This window comes from Penicillium samsonianum (assembly GCF_028829775.1).
Source record: "Penicillium samsonianum strain IBT 33392 chromosome Unknown utg000009l_segment0_segment0, whole genome shotgun sequence".
NCBI lineage: Eukaryota > Fungi > Ascomycota > Eurotiomycetes > Eurotiales > Aspergillaceae > Penicillium > Penicillium samsonianum.
In genome coordinates, this window is record NW_026643267.1 from 1,267,504 (window position 1) to 1,280,319 (window position 12,816).

The 12,816-nt window shown below is 49.5% G+C and overlaps 3 protein-coding genes across 3 annotated transcripts; 2 read left to right on the forward strand and 1 right to left on the reverse strand.

Annotated features, from left to right (window-relative positions):
• Positions 1–1,199: 1,199 nt before the first annotated feature.
• On the forward strand, positions 1,200–2,228 carry N7471_013479 (ankyrin repeat domain-containing protein; the record flags this gene model as incomplete). The annotated part of the gene is made up of 1 exon (XM_057286198.1): positions 1,200–2,228. The coding sequence occupies one exon, from the start codon at positions 1,200–1,202 to the stop codon at positions 2,226–2,228; it is 1,029 nt and encodes a 342-aa protein (XP_057129523.1).
• A 434-nt stretch (positions 2,229–2,662) lies between these two features.
• On the reverse strand, positions 2,663–2,952 carry N7471_013480 (uncharacterized protein; the record flags this gene model as incomplete). Its single annotated transcript, XM_057286199.1, is given in 2 exon segments — positions 2,663–2,902; positions 2,914–2,952. 2 exon segments carry the CDS (start codon positions 2,950–2,952, stop codon positions 2,663–2,665), a joined length of 279 nt encoding a protein of 92 aa, XP_057129524.1.
• Positions 2,953–9,763: 6,811 nt separating this feature from the next.
• N7471_013481 (uncharacterized protein) lies at positions 9,764–12,464 on the forward strand (the record flags this gene model as incomplete). The annotated part of the gene is made up of 2 exons (XM_057286200.1): positions 9,764–10,613; positions 10,825–12,464. The coding sequence occupies 2 exons, from the start codon at positions 9,764–9,766 to the stop codon at positions 12,462–12,464; spliced, it is 2,490 nt and encodes an 829-aa protein (XP_057129525.1).
• Between the last annotated feature and the right edge of the window lie 352 nt (positions 12,465–12,816).

Here is a 12,816-nt window from a genome sequence, read left to right on the forward strand (position 1 = left end):
TGGTTATCCATTAACAAAAGGCGTTTACTACCCCGAGTAGTACGATCCTTAGTTGCTAGATGAAAAGCGCGAAGCCATTGAACTGCAGTTTGATCTGTAGTATACCCACATGGTGTAGTTACTAGGGTATAATCCTCCGGAAGGTTGGTATCTTTATACCAATTCTCAATATGGAATTTACCCCTAACTAGGAACCAAGGTGCCATCTTCCAGCCATCGGCAGCAATACATTCAATGCCGGTAATACCCTCAGCAATACCTCCATTTGGTGAAAATAGAGTCTGGCTTTTTGAAACGACTTTTTGAGGCTTTCCTTGGCCAATTTGGAAGCCAGTTTCGTCGAAGTTGTAGATATCCCGCTGGCTTAATTTGTTGCTTTCGATATACTGGTTTAAGCGCTGGTACCAAGTAGTAAGATAGCCAATATTTTCAGCCTCCATCCTCTTCTTTTCCTTTGGTTTTTGTTTTATAAACTGAAGGTTATGGGTAGGTGGGATACGTTTTAAAAACCGGTATACCCAGTTTTTATCAACCGGCGGACGCGACGTGTTTTCTTCCGCATTGGCGCGTTGAATCATTGAATTAGCGCACCCTTCTACCATTCTAGCAGTTGGTGGAGAGCAAGCATCATCTAATATAGTGATCCAGCTAATTAGGGCTTGCTCTTGATCCGGATTTAATGTCGAATTGGTAGGACGGCGCGTCGAACGAGAACCCCGACCGTGAACCCGGTTATACAACAGATTGTAAGGAACGTCGAATTCTCGCGCCAATGGGGCTATTTTTGGTTTTTTTCGAGCATGCCATGCAGAGAGAGCATTTGCAAGGGTATTCTCCAAATCTGGGTTTTTTTCCGGCATGTTGGTAGGATGTAAAATGGTAGTAAAAATGGTGGGTGGTGTAAAATTTACATTGAGCAAGAGTTTACATTACGGTGTGGTAACCCAACACCCGAAGGGGGTAGGGTTACTTGGCAAGGACCGGGTAGTGAGTTGTGGGTCCATCTGGACTTGAATCTGGATCGACGCGCGGACCTCCTCACGAGCGCCAGATCACGGTCGCGCGTTTACCCGTTGTCTTGGGTCGAGGTTTTCGTGAGCGAGTTGGGTTTAGGCTGGCTTTGGCGAGTCCTATTGGAACAGGACTAATGTACAAGGGACTGCATCACAATCAAAGTCAGTATTCCCGACACAACCACCATGTCATCCCCGAAACAACAGCAACAACTTCAGCAACAGCGGGAAGTCGAAGCGCGCATGCTGCACATGCAAACAATGATCGCCCGACAACAGCAAGCAAGAATCGCGCGAAACAACAGCCATGTGCCAATACCAGCAGATATAAACCTCGCCTCGGCATTTGTACAATCCTCTTACGCTGACCTCCCAATCACCCACCCAACAGACAACGGCTCCATCGGCAGCCCGCCCGCCTACCTCATCACATACGAGACCGCTTGCCGAACAGGCAATCTGTCCTTAGTGCAAGCCTTTATCTCATCAGAGACCCGCTCCCCAGAATTCCTGCATCACGGCCTCATCCTCGCCCTGGAATCCGGCCACGCCGAGATGGCCCACTATCTGCTCTCAAGCGGCGCGCCCATCGTCCGCCACACACCTGCCCGAATCCTATACGCGCCGGCGCATCTCCAAATATTCCTCTTCGAGGTCCTGGCCCATTACGGCTGGACCCCCAATATTCCAGGAAACTATGGTGCCCTCCTTCTACCGAAGGTGGTGACCAATCCTCCGCTGCTGCACTGGTTCCTCGCGCACGGCACAAACCCCAACCTCGGCGCTCAGCAGAACAGTAAGTTTGACGAGACCGAGCTGGATTTGCATTCATGCGCTGCGCTCGAGGCGGCCGCAGCGCGTGGCGAGGTCGGTGCCGTGCGCATGCTCCTCAATGCCGGTGCGGAGATTAAGTACGGCAGGCCGCTACACTATGCGGCGGGCGCGGTGTCGCCCGGTGCAGCACCGGAGGGGGCCATGAACAGGGAGTTTGATGCGAGTCGGATCCCGATTATGGCGCTGCTGGTGGATCGGGGCGCGGATGTTAATCAGGGCGGTGAGTCTAGACTGGTAGCGCACCATCCGATTATGTATGCTGTTATGGCGGGTGCGGTGGAGCGGGTGAGGTGGTTGCTTGAGCGGGGGGCGGATCCGGAGGCTAGGGGCGCTTGGGAAGTGCGGCGGATTATGTGGCTGCTATTGGGAGTGAGGAGATGAGGGGTGTCATACGGGAGGGAATCATGGCGAAGCAGAGGGCATGACTCAGGGCATGCAATGACTCTGTCCAATGGTGGACAGAGACTTTTGGTCGTTCACGATGCGGTCGGCATTTAGCGCACAGCATACATTTGACCACGGTCAAAATTTTATGCTCAAGGGATACGTGGATCTTATACTCTGCACCAGCATGAGACAAATTGTTCCCTCGATTCGAGACACTTTGGGCAAAGTGTTTTGCCACTGAATTTTAGCACTGTCCCTTCAGATACACATTTCGATCATTGAGATTGCTTTCAGCAAGATACTGAAGGCGATGTCCTCATCTTCATGTTTGAGCATCCAGAAACTATTACATATCCTAATAAAGGCTATTTAAGTGGCTGAGCAGGGCGGAAAAGGGGTTTTATATGGTTTGGGAGATAGGCTTGGCTTCAATGCATTGATTTCATAGCATCGCTAACCTCGTCCATTAGATCGTCATTCTGTTCGTCCTTCAAGTGAATGTCCTGCGGAAGAGAATGATCTTCATCCACTGCCGAGGCTGCGAGTGATCTAGGCAAGCCCAACACTCTCGGGATCAGACAGTGCCAATGCTCGCTGTAGTCGACCGCGAAGTATCCAGACTTGATAGTGCGGAGCGTCGCGCCATCGAAATGGCCCTTGCCTAAGTTCTGGAGAGCACAGAGCCCTGGGCCGCACCAGCGACGAAGGGGCTCATCATTTTTGCAGACAGCCAAGCGGTGCTCAAGGCGCTTCGCCGACCGCGAATGCCCTCAGGGCAAGTCTATAAGATTCGGTGTCTAGACTTGATCTAGTAAATTGTAGCCAAAGGCATTCGAACGGAGCTTAGGTGGATCCCTGCTCATCATGCAGTGGTTGGCAATGAGATCGTCGACCGACACGCAAAGGAAGTGGCCCAAGAGCCGGAGAGACCACCGAAGATGAAACCTGTATCTTCATCCCGGCCCGACGTTTCTCTTTATACCACTCCTGTAGGGTCCAAATTGTCTATCAGAAAATATGGCGAAGCGGTGCCGTTAGCGTCAACCCTCGAGATAAAAACACGAACCATCGAAAGAGTTCTTGTCATCAGAGAGATCGCAGCGCAATTGTGGATTTTTCACAAACTCCTAAACTGTGCGAGCCTAGCATGCTGTCCAGGCACCGGAGGTCGAGGATGTGACAGCTCCAGTAAAGAGCTAGGAAGACCTTCATCAAGTCGATTTGAGGACGCTGGCTGCATTGATCCATAAGATCATTGAAGCTACAAAGGGGTGTGGTAGGACTGCCACAATCAAACGACAGGCCCAAAGCAAGAAGTTGACCATTAAAAAGGTACTCAGAGACAGAATGCTACCTATGGATCTGTATTATAAGTGGGACGAAGAGAAGCCAGAAATGAAGCCGGAAAAGAGCAAAGATGCTATGGCCTGAGGATCATATTACTGTCAGCATGAAATGGTTCCATGGAGCTATTCGAGATGTCTTGATCCTTTCTCATTTGCCTTTACTGTCTGAATCCGCCATCAACACTCCCATTAATTGCGGTCTCTTAAAAAAAGGGAATTGGCAGTGTAGTGTATCAACGGAAGAGTTTGTTGAGAGAATGAGGTCCAACTTGTGCGCATGTGCCTCAAAGCCGTATTTGAATCGACCAGTCTCCACCAGGTTGCCTCCTGTTGCCGTTCTTACTCGGAGGCGTGGATAGCAGTGCACGGGCGACTATTGGCTTGCTCGCATGCTATTCCATTGGTCTTTGGCAGTCGAACCACGTACAGATACCTCAGGACCAACACGGACTGATACCTTGCTCTGGTCCAAATGGCCGAAAATCAAAATTTAATCACTGTTGCCCGACGCAGAGATCGGCCAGTTTTCTGGCCACCTGTAGCTTTGTTGTTGCTCTGTTTTGCCACCTTCTTTATCTCAGTCTCCACGATCGTCAATCGAGCAAAGATATCAGCCAAGTCGTTGCGAACGGTTTCATTGCAGGTGCTTTGGACATACGATGAGCTCTCAATGGACCTGTATAGAAGATTAGCGCTTTATGTTTTCACTCCAAGGTCGAAACACAACTGACCTCATTCGGGTATTTAGTCTGGACGTTGTCAGCAGGCAACCCAAAATCATGTTCTGTGATGAGGTCGATACTTACTCTGCCACACATTCGAGAGCTACCACATTGCCGTCTCCAGGGAGCTGAGTCTGTTTGGATTTTTCCAAGTCCCTTTCATATCTACACTTCTTTCTCCGCTCCCGTGGAGCCTCCTCACTCTTGTCGGCTGAGTTGCTGTTTTCCTGGTCGTCAGAGCAGTCATTTCTGTCCTGCAAAGCCTCATCCTCTGTTGTATCGCCTGCCTCAGACGCCGATGGACTACTGGTTTTCTCAGACTCAGGGGACGACTAGGACAATGCACGTTGCAATCTGCTCCGAAAGTCTTGTCGTTGACGAGTGTGCGACACTTTTCGAATTCCACCCATACTTGCGTTTCAGCCACGAGGAGACGGCGAGAGTTCCCAAGTCTTGTTGAGTGCACAGTAAAAGAGAGAGCGCACTGGCCTAATAGATATTTGTATCATGAAATCGGAATTGACTACTTGCTTGCTTGCAATGGGAGTCGCAAGGTCAACTATCTCCCAGCCATACTTTCCACAACTCTTAGACCTTTCGTCGTTGAGGCCCTCATACTTTGTCCATGAATTCCACAATGTCTGTTAAACCAACGTTGATAGATGTTTCATGTGGACGATGGACAAGAAGGCCAACGAATGTTGTACGAAAAAAGCCGGCCTAGAAGAACATGTTCCAACGAAGCGGTAGAACCATGCTGTGTGGCCAAGAAAGAAAGGCAACCAGCATTTTTCGTTTCAACGTCGCTGCTCAACAGCCACCTTCTTTCCAACGGTGCAATAATAATATGAGGGCATGTTTGGACTAGCGAATGGTGAGGGTCTGAGACCAGCTCACCAGACTGAGCCATGGCTCATAATCAAACAATGGTCTTTTTTAATGCAACAGTAGGGTCTTTCGTAGTTGACTGAGTAATGAAAAGAATTTTAAACTCAACAAACCTACACCTTCGAGTTCACTTGTGCTGTTTTCTTCACCCGTTCTTCCCACTTCTGCCACTTGCCCGGTCATCACCATGTCCCCACGTAGCGCATCGGGCTGGCCAGAATAGGAGGAAAAGAATCTTCTCGCTTGGCTGGATGCCTATCGAGAGCTGTCGTGGAAAGCCCGCTCCGACGCATATTACGAACAACACCGGGTGGCCCGAAGCGCTGAGTCTCTACGGGGGAAGAAGTACCACATTCTGCGGAAGTGCCGTCGCACTGGCGCCAGGGCTTCTAATGGTTCAGGCAATCAAAAACAATCAAAAGCTGTTCGTCGCTCGACTGGCCGTAGGGCTTCATTGGTGGCTCTCCCAAACAAAATTTCTACGAAAAGTAACATTGACAAATGGTTTGAAACAATCTTAACGGCCGAGGCGAGCCAGACCGACAGCAATGAATCAGGTCATACGAAAACCCCCAGAATAGGTACGAAATGCATTTTATGTTATCACCTGTTATCATTTACTCATTACAAGCTGATCGTCTCTCATAGGTCGTGCGACGCGAGTATCAATCCCGTGTTGGCCTAAAGAAAAAGGATCGTCATCTTGGATGTGGGAGTATGTACATCGTGTCTGTTCAGCCAGGAAGCTTGAATAGCAATTAGCAGAACGTCCATGCGAGCAACAGTTGATCGGCATGTGGTTTACATCGTGAGATCGAAGCAACAGTGGCCAACTATCTCGATAACTAGTCCTGGTGCACATTGCTATAACAAACACCTGTGATGGCTCCGCAAGGAAGCCGCAGCATGAGGAATCTCGTCGTGGCTGTACATATCCCCTCATGTAATTATAAAAACAAGAGAATTCACCCTTCCTTGGAATCACAACATCATCGGAGGCCTCCCAGATGTCAAGCGTTGTGAAATGGAGCACTGTTCCGTGTGCCCTTGAAACAGACCCGTCTTCAGTGCTGTTATAAATCCGCTATACTTGCACATTCTTCATTCTTGTCTCTTTAGTTCAGGAGTATGTCATCGGAGTCCCATGCGGCCTGGAAAATACTGCGGGCAGTGTATAAAGACTCACACAACTATGAGTGTCCTCGGAACAAGATCAGGACATGGTATCAAGGGGGCTCCCTGGAAATTTTTAAAACCCACTTAATTCTGGTCAGCTCGAGGTAATATCTTTGGTTGCATTTTCAAATGGATTCGGTGTAGATGGGTGATCGAAGGCAGAGTAATCTGAAGAGTAGAAGCTGAGGCATACGACTTATTTAAACCATGCCCTAGTCATATTTGACGAGAAGCAAAGGTTTTCCGAGTCAGTCCAAAACTGACAGACCCAAGTCAATAGGATAAAATTAGATTCACAAAGACCGTGGAATAGAGAGCGGGACCGTCGATCAGTAGCCGAATCCCAAGTCAATTCGACATATAACTTTCGATGAACCATGGAAATGCTGGCTCGGTGAGAGAATGCGGTTGTCAGAAGAACTTCATCGAAAGCTTATCTATAGGCTTCTGCTCCACTTGTTTGTTGGATTGGCGTGACAAAATCTGTCCCAGAGTCCGAAAATTCAGAGGGAAAATCGAAATCGAGGTACTCTCTTCAAGGTCTCATGCTGGCAAAATATAGTATATTGTAGGAGGAAACAACTTTATTCGTAAATATTCTAGGTTGCCAGAGTAATGGTCAAGATGCGCTGGGTGCTTGAAATAAACTTTGTGGGTCGGCCGGGACCAATGGGTTTCTCGGCCTCTAGTGCAAAAACCGGAGACTTTATTTAGATCTAACGTGGTTCCCGGCCGGTCCGTCATCCCACCTCAAATTCTCTGCCTCTACCCAACCACCCCTTTTTAAATACCTACCATGCCACCAAACCGCAGTCAAAAAGCTCAAAAATCAATTGATCAGGAAGGCAGGATCTTGCTAGCTATTAAATCAATTCAAAATGGCAGGATTAGCACGATCGCTGCTGCTGCTCGCTCTTTTAATGTCCCCCGCACAACTCTTGCGGATCGGATGAAAGGCATTCCTAATCTGTATGAAGCAAGGGCTACAGGCCATAAATTCACACAGCTAGAAGAGGAATCAATTCAGGATTGGTTAATCTCTATGGATCAGAGAGGCGCTGCGCTTACGATCGCTATGTTAAGAGATATGGCCAATTTACTACCCCAACACCGCGGAGATCATACCCCCCAGACTGTTGGCAAAAATTGGCCAACACAATAAATCAAACGACATCCTGAGCTTATTAGTCGATTCTCTCGCAAATATGACTATAAACGCGCCTTAATGGAAGACCCAAATACCATTATTGAGTGGTTTAAGCTTGTCGAAAAAACGATTTCTCAATATGGTATCACTTCGGATGATATCTATAACTTTGACGAATCGGGGTTTGCGATGGGAGTTAGTGCAATAACGAAGGTTATTATGCAGTCATTTCACACTGGCCGGAGGGGCGTTTTACAAGCTGGCAATCGTGAATGGGTGACTGTTATCGAATCAATTTGCGCCTCTGGGCGAGCGCTCCCACCATACATTATCTTTTAAGGAAAGAACTTTATGGTACGATGGTTCGACAACCTTCCAAAGCATTGGGCTCTTAACGTTAGTCCAAACGGCTGGACAAGCAATGAAATTAGCGTTGATTGGCTCCAAAAACACTTTATGCCGCATATAATAAGCCAGACAAAAGGGAAACATTGCCTTTTAATCCTCGATGGCCACGATAGTCATCTTACAGCAACATTCGACAAGATTTGCCAGGAAAATAACATTATTCCAATCTGTATGCCTCCGCATGCCTCTCATCTTTTACAGCCTCTTGATGTTGGTTGTTTTGCTGTGTTAAAGCGCTCTTACGGAAGGCGGGTTGCGGAATATACCCGATTAGGCATCGATTCTATCGAAAAAGATGACTTCCTTGATATCTTTCCAGCGGCTCGTGACGACTCATTTAAAGAGTCTATCAATCAAAGTGCCTTCGCAGCTACTGGTCTAGTGCCATTAGACCCCGACCGGGTATTATCAAAGCTCAATATTCGCCTTCAATCTCCGCCTCTACTAGGTCGACCAGTTTCACAAGGTTCAACATCAGGTAGCAATATCTCTGCCGGTATCCCTCGAACGACTAAGCAGCTAGAAAAACGCAAATCTAGGCTCGATTCTGGTCTAAGTTCAGCTGCTGATAAGATCTCTTCGCCTACAAAACGTGATCTTCAACAGTTTTACAATATGTCTATTAAGCTTGTTCACGAACATATCTTAATGCGGAGTAAAGGGGCATAGTTGTACAAAATGCCCGCAGAAGGGTTAAATTGTCAATTTAATAGTGTTTTGGTTATTTAATTGGCGTTTAAAAAATATGAAGATTTTGAAATTTTGATGGGGTGACGGACCGGCCGGGAACCACGTTAACGGCAGCGCGTTTTTCATGAACAAGGGGAGGCCTTTCAAGATGAAACTCAATAGTCGAGTGGTAGTGGACGCTGCCTTTTTCTATGAAATGCAGCTAAACTACTCCCGGCCCACGCTCCGCGACTTATGGGTAAAGGAGAAGAATGGCATTGCCGTCTTTGATGTAGATGCACTATTTAGCGAGAATCGTGATCGAGAGAAAGAGAAAATATAGAATGGTAGCGCGGGGGAAGAATCAAGGGAGATCGATTTTTTGATTACGTGTCTAACAGTCTGCTGCTTTAGCTCTAAGGAGAAATTGTTCCGTAAGTTATATGTGATAATAACTGATTCCTGGCTAATATAAGGTAGTGGAATGTGCTATTAGTGCTCTGAAGACGTGTAATGGTGTCTAGAATCATCTGACTGTCTGAAAATTCCGCTAAAGACCAAGACTCTTCTCTCATCATTGGCCAAAGCTCGCCTTGGACTAGTGCTAGCTGTGCCATTTTACGATGTGATCGATGGAAAGGGGCGCGGACTTAACGTCCTGTTGCAGTATGTTAGCAAGGGGCATCTGTTGCTTCTCGTCTGACTTTTCCTAGTGGCCCGCCTAGTGTTGGAAAGACCTTTACTGTCGAGGCAACTGCAGAGCGCTTCAACCTTCTGATAAAATCTTAGACTTTGACCAGATCATCCCTACACTCTGGCTGGCATGACAGTCCGTCCAGGCAGCAACGTTATTTGTGGCTGTGTTAGGCGCCGGTGTTTGAAGTCATTGCTTGGCTAGCCAATCTCCGATCGGATACTGTAAGCGAGCGGGTACTAAGATTCTTGTAGCAGGACAGAATCGTGGCGGTGCACTTCGGGACCCCTCAATGTGTCAAAGTGTCAATCTTATCACGCGTTATCCCCACTACCTGTACTCAGCATACGATTCATGGAAAATCCTCTTCCAACGGCTACTCCTTAGGAGACTTGCCCCCCGCCTCTCTTCTCTTTAAATAGGCTGTGCAATGCTCTTTTTCTCTCCTTGTCTCCCAGCTGTTTAAGGATAGAGATACAATGGTGTGGGGATACACCACTCTATACTCCAGAACCCCCCGCTCCTTCCTCTTCGCCGTTGTTGCCAATGTTGGCCCCGGTGGCGCCAGCCGCCCCCTGGCCGTGGCCTACCGCCAGGGCTGCGACCGCACCACGGCACTATGGCCTCCGGAGCGCGTACACCGTTTGGTAGCAGACACTCTCGCGCTAATCGAAATCCTCTCGGATCCCGCAAACCGCGCGCCGCTTGAGGCGGAGAGAGCACTCGCGAAGGACTGGTATCGTCGGTCTAAGGGGGGCAACGAGGCTCATATTAATGAGCGGCCCAACGTTCCAGACTCGCCGCAGCCTCCTTTCGTCGTGCCTGACGGCCGCCATAAGAAGCAGGTGCCACCACGGCCCCAGTTGCCGTGGCATGATGACACGCTTAGCGAGTTCCCCTTTATAACGACGTGCCTTCTGCTAGGCTTGTTGCGCGACGATAGCGATGCCATTAATAGCAACAGCGCGCGCCCCGGCGACGTCCAGCTCCAACCGCTATCCACTATGTTTCGCGGCGACTGCACCGAGTACGGCCTTATCGTTATCGACATATCCGACCTCGATAGCGGCGTGAAGTATGGTATTGTTGCGTTCCGTATGCACTATATGGCCGAGGTTCGGTACCGAGCGAGGTCGATGGGCTGGGATCCCGTCGAAGACGAGCCGCCTTTAAAGGAGCCTGACGTTGTACTCGAGAGCTCGCGGCCTCGAGTGCCGCTATCTATTCATCAGTGGCTACGCAAGTACCACATCTACGAGAACGTGAAAGAGGACCCTAGCATCCTCAGACTAAAGGATAGGCCGCTTGTTGATGATGCAGCCTTAGACTGTACGTCTGTTTTCACGTTACCTATGCGCCTGCGCTGACTTAGGAATGATAGACATTTGGCCACCGGAGCTTGAAGGTCAGGATACAGTTAAAAGCAAGGCTGAAGAGATTTTGCAAGGTCTCCTCTCAAGCAGTTCCGACTGTCTGTGAATTCCTCGCGCTTCCCCATACTCAAACATATTTACACATATTTGCTGACTTGTGAAAACAGACTTTCGCCCATCAATGCAAACCACCCGCACTGAGGATGCATCGACTACAACAACTGCCCCGCGCTGGACCACGTCACAAGAGCCTTTGCAGAATGCGCATATCGACTGTGCTATTGATGATTTGCTTCTGCTCACCCAGGAGCCCACCGAACCCCCCTTCGAGAAAACGGTAAGCGACAACCTCCAAAAGCTCGCCGAGTACCGCGAGCAGCTGCGGCTGCGGCTCGAAGAGGTGCCAGACACCTTAGGTCCATCCGAGATCTCGAGCTACATTTTGCGTGTTGCGTACGCCGGACGCAGTCACCTCAACTGGGTCGCGTTTCAGAACCTTGCGCCCAGCGTGATCGCTGCCGCCATTGCATCTGATGAACTTCGGGACGCGTCTGCGCTCAGCCTTTGCGTCGATCAGTTTGGGCTGGAGGGAGACGAGGAAGAGGGAGACCTCGGTGATCTCGCAACGGTCCTTGCGCAGACCACGGCCCTCAAACAGCTATGTTTTTTGCAGCGACCGGACCGGGATAGTGACGACGCCTCCGCTCGTTTCTGCTCCCAGCTGCTGCTGCTGTGGGGGAGGGCATCAGGAGGAGACCTGGAGTGGCTCCGCACCAAAACTATTTATCCGACCTCCGCCTTTTCAACATCCTTGCGCAGCCGCGGATTCCTAACATCGTCCTTGACTATCAGTCACAGCTTCACTTCCCCCGACGCCCTAGTCTTTCCCGTTGTACACATGTTCACGCTTGTAAATCACCAGCGCGAAGATGGCCCAGACGTAGCCGCAGACCACCACGTCCAGCAATACCAGAATAGTTCTAGTTATAGTTACAGTTACAGTGATTACTACGCCATGGACAATACCCTGCTAGACGCTGAGAGCTTCGCCGTCCGGTTCCTGGCATATCTTCGGTCCTTGGGTTCGGGTTCGGGTTCCGAGAAAGCTATCTTGCGATTCGCACACAAGGGGGCGTCCTCGTCACTCACCACCACCACCACCACCGTTGAAGATGGCGACCACTCACCGCCGTCATGGTCATCGCCAGGTCAATTCGGTGTGAGCCCCATCCCCGCCGGACTTTTCGATCACGAGCTCCCGCCCAACGACCCGTCAAAAGTCAGACCCAGAGATATACATCCCGGCAGCTGGGTGGTTCTTGTGGATCTTGTGGACTCTTCGGAACAGAACTCTGATCATATTCAGACGGTGGCGGAGATGCCACCTTTACCTCCACCTCCACCTAAGTGCCACGCTGGCCTCCCGCTGACTGATCTATCTAACCTTAGGCAGCCCTCTGCCAATATGGACCGACGAGGCCGCAGTTGCAGTTCAAGCGACGACGACGGTGCCTTCTTACAATACTCTTTTGTCAAGATTTGTCAAACCTCTGCCGAGATTGCACCCGAGCAACAACAACAAAGACCCGTCTCCGTCCCTAATCTCGTCGAGGTGGTCGGCGGGCTAACAAACTTCCTGCGCGAAACCGCACCGGGCAGTGATGTTTCCACGTGGGAGGAACAGACCGAGGAGGTAGAGAGGGACCTTCGCACGCGGCGAGCTTCCATTGGAACGGGGAAACGCTGCATCGACATCCGCGTCATGGCTAAGAGCAGGGCCCACACTTTGCTTAACCAGTTACTGTGATCCTGGTACCAACCATTCCAGCAAATCTTCATAGTGAACGTAACAGAACTGGACATTTTTTTTCTTCCTTGAGAGAATTTTCCCAGCATATAAACCTAAAACTAGGCACGGAGCGCTGTTCCAACTCTATTCTGGCACTTTGGTAACAAGCTTCTTGTGCGCCTATAGGTAGTATAATGGATAGTATGTTACTGTAGCTATATAGTACACTCGCTGCAAGACATATGTTGCAGGTAGCCTTTCATTTGCGCCTTTGGGGGGGCTGCGACCTACTGGTCAAAGGTCAAAGCGGGTGATAGTTATCAGACGTCACATTTCTCTTTCCTTCTCACTCGAAAAAAAAAAGAAAAAC